General features: G+C 38.5%; 1 protein-coding gene across 1 annotated transcript; it reads right to left on the bottom strand.

The window, feature by feature from the left end:
- Window positions 1-221: 221 nt before the first annotated feature.
- Window positions 222-4,217, bottom strand: LOC112279046 (protein DEHYDRATION-INDUCED 19). The gene is made up of 6 exons (XM_024513105.2): window positions 3,850-4,217; window positions 2,293-2,766; window positions 1,761-1,903; window positions 1,384-1,461; window positions 928-1,193; window positions 222-716 (listed from the first exon to the last, which is right to left on the bottom strand). Exons 2-6 carry the CDS (start codon window positions 2,369-2,371, stop codon window positions 605-607), a joined length of 678 nt encoding a protein of 225 aa, XP_024368873.1. The 5' UTR covers window positions 2,372-2,766; window positions 3,850-4,217; the 3' UTR covers window positions 222-604.
- Window positions 4,218-6,015: the final 1,798 nt, after the last annotated feature.

Here is a 6,015-nt window from a genome sequence, read left to right as displayed (position 1 = left end):
ATGGTAATTCTGCGGCCTTTTGTGGTGGCAGTAGAGCTGAAGCGATTTTCTCATCCAGTTTCATTGAGCTGTGGAAGCTTACGGACGTTCCAGAGAATCCAGAATGTAGTGAAACATGGGTTTAATCGAGTTAAGCATTCAAACACACAAACTGCAAAACAACTGACTCTGTATCAAAGGATTTAGGTTCCCTACAGCATGTGGGGCAACACAAGAATAGATACGAGTAACTGCACTTTAATTGCCTGAAAATAGGCATTAATACGGCCTTAATATTCTATACAATACTACAATCCAGGCCCCATTATTTGGACCCTACAAGAGCACAGCAAGAATTTGCTGCATACAGGACTCCAATAATCTGCATCCTTGAGCTGCCATGCCAGATTTTCGCCTCGTGGTAATCTAAGCATTCTGATACCCTATACAAGCCTTATGATAATGCATTACGGTCTCCTGGCAAAGGATGCTCATACGGGATGCTTCTCAGCACCGGAGAAATGGTCTAGACGGGAAGGCAGCAAAGCCATGCAATGCAGTTCTTCGTCCGAATCTTGCTAGAAATGATCGTGTGGCAGTGATTGAATGCACAATAGATAGCTCCTCAGTTGTCACCCAAAAGTGTTGATAGAACAAGTTGTTGTACAAACTCAGCGCGCATGTTAGCATGCTTTAGCTTCTCCTCTCGCTCCTCCGCAGTAAGCAAATTCTCCACACTGCTTTGCCAACAAAACACGACATAAATATCAGCCGACAATTACATAGCATGCACAGGAATCGCATGTCAAAACTTAATTGAACAAAATTCAGGTACTTGAAAAAGAGGGTATTAGAGCAAGAAAGACATGCATTAACCGCTTAAGAGAGTAATAATCATGAACTCATAAATGGTGATGGAATCAGATATATCATAATACAACAACTTGCCTGGATTTCGATTGCTGGCTCAGAGAAAACTTCGTTGGTTGTTCCTCCGTCACAGCAGTGGGTTTTGGAGGATCTTCAGTCTCTGGTATGGGAACGTTGTACACCAACGATGAGAGAAGTGGGTCGGCAGCGTTTGATATGCCAGATGACCGAGATGTACCACCTAGAAGAGCCTGCAAGTGCGCGTCGCAGAGCTCCTTACCAAGAAATGAGAAGGTAGAACTAGATGGAACTCCAGCTCTCCTGAACCTCCTTCGGCGCTGCATTTAAGCTGCTGTTAAGGTGTGCACATCATTTTGCACTGTTTAATTCAATGACAGAACTGCAACATTTAAACGCAGCTCTCATTCACAATAAGAACAAGCTGACATTTAAGTTCAGACACATTCCTCAAGCCACACGTCAATATTTTCAAATTACGATAAAGGCAGCTTCAATATCGCATAGAAAGGATATCTTAGATAGGTGAATATGCTGCGACGAAATGTGGCCCACCATGTCCTTCGATATTTTTGCAGCACATACTGGACACATCTGTTTCCCAAAACAAGTCAAATCGTTAGAACAATCACATGTTACACAAGAAAAAAAACCGGATGCAACTTTTCAGCCAGAACAAAAACAACATTCATTTGATAGGATTACAACTTGATGTTCTTTAAGAACATGAAATGACACATTAACAAATCATGAATTTTTCAATGGAATGCTCATTGCATGAAATAAAATATTAAACCTCAGGTAGTTAGGACTTGCAGAACCTTGAATTCCAAAAGACATCGATATTTTTAAGCTAAAAAATGTGATGAAACTAACTTTGCAGGAAGACTTACAGCAGCCCTAGATTCAAAACAATGTTCATCCTCGAGATGTGAGCAGAGAGCAGAAATGTCGAACTCTTCATAACAGAAAGGGCACGAAAACTCAGCCCGCAGCTCCTCATCACCATCCACATCATCTAGGTTAATTTGACGATCTGCACAGAAAGAGCATAAATAGCAGTGTTCACAGCAGGATACATGAAAATCTAGAACACAAAACCACAACCCAGAACGTAATGTCTCCTGCACCTACTGACAGATAAACCAAAGCTACATACAACTTCTTAAAAAAAGACCAGGTTGATTGAATCGAGACTGGTTGACTAGTACGTAACAGCTCAGAGCATGTTAACGCCTCCTACAACTGATCAATAATGATCTCCCTTACAGCAGAAAAAGAGTATACCTTATAGCTTCCAGAGATGAGAGGAATATCCCGCAACACAGTTCTTAAAATATGTACAAAGTCTAATGAGCGACATGCCGAATGTATAAAAATACGATCAAACAGCAAGTACGCAGGATGAAGTATTCCGACACAAACCGATAAGAGATTGAGGGGACTGAAATGTATGATGGCGCTTTGAAGTTGACATCCGAGCAGTCCAGAATTCTCCGTCCATGTTGCCTTTTTTCTCCGTCTTCAAATTCGCCTCTTCTTAAAACTATAACCCCTACCCAACAAATGTGCACGATGTGGAAAACTCCAACACGCTTGCCTATGTATACCTTCCGCTTGTTGAAAATCACGACCAGGTTGTCCTATCACCCGTAAAGAGGTCTTTCAATCCAACTCTACTTGGTCCCCTCCGAGGTAATTACAATAAGCAAGTACAGTTTGAATATTGATAACACTAACTCTCACACCATCTCCTCTCCCTTCACTCTTTCACCCAGCAAACGACCGTGATCAAAGTTCCAAAACCCAAAAACTACTTCTTTTGACAGCCTGCACAACTACATATGTTGTCCGCAATGCTGGCTTCAAAGGATGGTGATTTTTTAATACACGCTTTTCCTACAAAGCAAAGGACAAACATTGATCAGTAAAGTTCCGCAGGCCGTCAATTTTTTCCGTAACGACTGCGAGCTAGTCTGCACAACATCTTCCACCTCCGGTTGAAGCCCTAACCATTGTATCCAGGACCGAACAAATCGACATGTATTTTGATACGTGAATTCATAAAAGTGCAGAAAATCAACGTCACTGAGGTCCAAAGTCACACTTTTCGTGATGTCACACACTCTATTCTAACCCTAGATTTGATATATGAAGAAAACAATGCTTGCGCATTCGCCAAGTTCTCAACGACGATAATCAACCAGTGATCACCGCTGAAAACTGCAAACACGTCCAAAAACATGGAAACTGGTACAACAATTGTTCCCAAAACCCTTGCGGTGGAAAAAGTACAACCGCAGGTGCCAAACGTCCTGCCAAGTCTTACACCTATGCTAATTCAGAGATCAGACCCATTTCTCAGGTGCAAAAAGGGCACCTACGATGACACGATTATGACTTGAAAGCAATGCAAGGGCACTGGGCATGCCATATTCCTCCGCTTCCCACAAACTCAGGTTATAGAGTACTAAAAGCTAGGCATGAATCGATATGACACGTAAGAACGATAGAGGAGCCCAAACAAAAACCATCGTCAAAACAACACCAATAACATAATAACAGCAATAATAGGAACTCGACAGGAAAACACCATCAAACAAACGACAGAACAAATTCTGATGGTTTTCATATTGCAGCGTCAATAACCAGCCACAATGAAGCTTCACATTGCACCACCCAATACAATTCCCCAAACTGAATAACCAGCATCACCACACAAAATCAACATCACAGCTCCAACCAAAACTACACCCGAAACCCTACCATCACGAGAAACTACACCTAAACCGACCACGAAATCCCACTTGGGACGCGCAATCCCACAACCCTCACTCCAATTCTCGCCCAGGCTCGCGATCGAACTGGCCGACCGACCACCGACCACTCATCGCCTCCTTCCCAACCCAATTAGCAAACCGCCCCGACTCGCAGCGACCTCCACCCCGGAATTATGCACTAAAACCTACAGGAACAGCGTACCTCGCTAGCTCCCCCGCTGTGGGTTTGGCCAAAATACGACCAACCGCTCCCGCTCCACCCACTCTCCCCTTCTCGGAGCTCTCCCGCTGATCCCTTGACCCTAACTCAGCAACGGAAGTGACCGTATGGCCGTCTCCGGTGCGACCTCAGTGAAATTGGGGGCGTTTGGGAGTTTCCGACTGAAGCAATGGAATGTACTCCAGGCTGGCGAGATAAGCAAGGCTCTCTATGTGTGTGCCAAACCCCCACCGTCGTCGTCAAGTTCGTGTTTCCGGTTTCGGCATTCTACTTCTTCTTCTTCTTCGCTCCACATCGTCTTCCTCGCCATCTCCTTCCTTTCCCTTCCTCTTCGTCGTCTTCCCCGTCTCGCCTTCTTCGGTCCGTGTGGGCGGAGCAAGCCGTGAGCGGAGCGTTCGCATCCGAGCAAGGGAACGCCGTCGGGGACGAGCGCTGGAGTTTCGGGGGAGCTTCGGGGAACGCGAGTTGTCTGCAATTCGAAGAACAGTTCCTTTTCAGAACTTGTCGTCATGCGAACCAGTTGCTCTCAGGCCTATCCCGTTCCACCATCTGGGAACGCGTTCTATTTCTCACGAACATAAGGTCGTTTGAAGTGTTGCTCATGGGAACGTGTGAGTTTCTGGGAGCGGATGATTGTGGGAAGAATCGCGGATTCAGCTTGTTTTGGATGTCAGAATGGATGATAAAGTAACTTGTAATACGGGGTTTGCCTTCACTCTCTCATCTTTTGGATGAACGTGCTTGGAATGCATCTCTTTGTCTCCTCATTGTGAAGTTACCAAGTTATGTGTAGTTCGTTAACTCTTAAATTGTGTAAGTGTTGCTTGTTACACGATTTTACTACTGTTACGATTACCATGCCCATGAGAAATCCATATAAAACCATACTTAAAATAATAATTAAATTAAGTGAAAGTAGTTTTATATAGCTAATTAATTGGATCAAATAATTCACATAAACAAGTGTTGTTAGAGCAAATAAATGCCCATAATTATGTATGTAATTTTAAAATTTTTTTTATATCATTTTATTTTTGAGAATAAATATTAAATATTTTTTAATCTTTTTAAAGTAAAAATATTTGAATTAATGAATACAATAATTATATAATATAATTTGGATTTCTTTTCACAAAGATTGAAATACAAGATTATACTAAAACATTAGTAAGAAGAAATATAACCAAGTTTTTTTCTTTTACATATATAAAAACAAAAAAAATTATAAATAAATTATAAATAAAAGTATTATAATCAAAACTTATTTTAAATTGAATAAATTCTCCATAAGCCTTTGTATAAAAATATTATAAAAAAATTGAATACATTAAATATAGATTATATAATAATATACACTAAACTTTTTAACTTTTAAATTAAAACGCAAATATAAGTGCTAACAAATTCTTAACATAAAGATGATTATTATAGTTAGTTCAACAAAATATTTATTTGATTAATTAATTTGTGGTATTTATAGATCTATATTATCAAATATTTTTTAAAAACTATACTTTAAAAATAATTTTATATTTTATATTTATTTTCATATATATAATTATATTAAAATTTTTTATTTATTATATTTTTATTTTAATCAATTAAAAACTGATATATATATATATATATATATATATATATATATAATGTATTTTTTTTAAATATATTTTAAAAAATTATTTTTTTCAATAAAGCATATTTCTTGACATACAACAATCTCAAATATGTTATATATTTAAAATTTTCCAGTCCAAATAATTATTTTATATTTTTTTGTAATATTAAAATTTCACTAATAATAGTTCTTTACAATACAAGTATGTAGTCATTAGTTTTATTTGCTACTTAAAATCAAATATATTCATTGTATATTCATCACAAACAAACATATTTACTCTAATATTTACCTATATGATTAAGTAGAAGTAAGTAAAAGTAGATTTATTTCATAATATTTTCTAAACAAGCTTCTTAGAAGCTTTATAGACATTGCTTTGACTTTACATGTATTTGTACTTGTGTCAAGGACAAGAACCCAATAAAAGCAAATAATCAAGTGAAATTTTTCTCAAAGAAGTATGATAAAATAGAAATAAAGAAACATGTATATTAAAAAGAAACTAGAATGGCTATTACCAAAAGGCAAGA

This window comes from Physcomitrium patens, chromosome 2, assembly GCF_059467195.1.
Source record: "Physcomitrium patens ecotype Gransden chromosome 2, ASM5946719v1, whole genome shotgun sequence".
Classification (NCBI taxonomy): domain Eukaryota; kingdom Viridiplantae; phylum Streptophyta; class Bryopsida; order Funariales; family Funariaceae; genus Physcomitrium; species Physcomitrium patens.
Note: the sequence above shows the minus strand (reverse complement) of the source record. Positions and strands in the feature narration are given on the sequence as shown.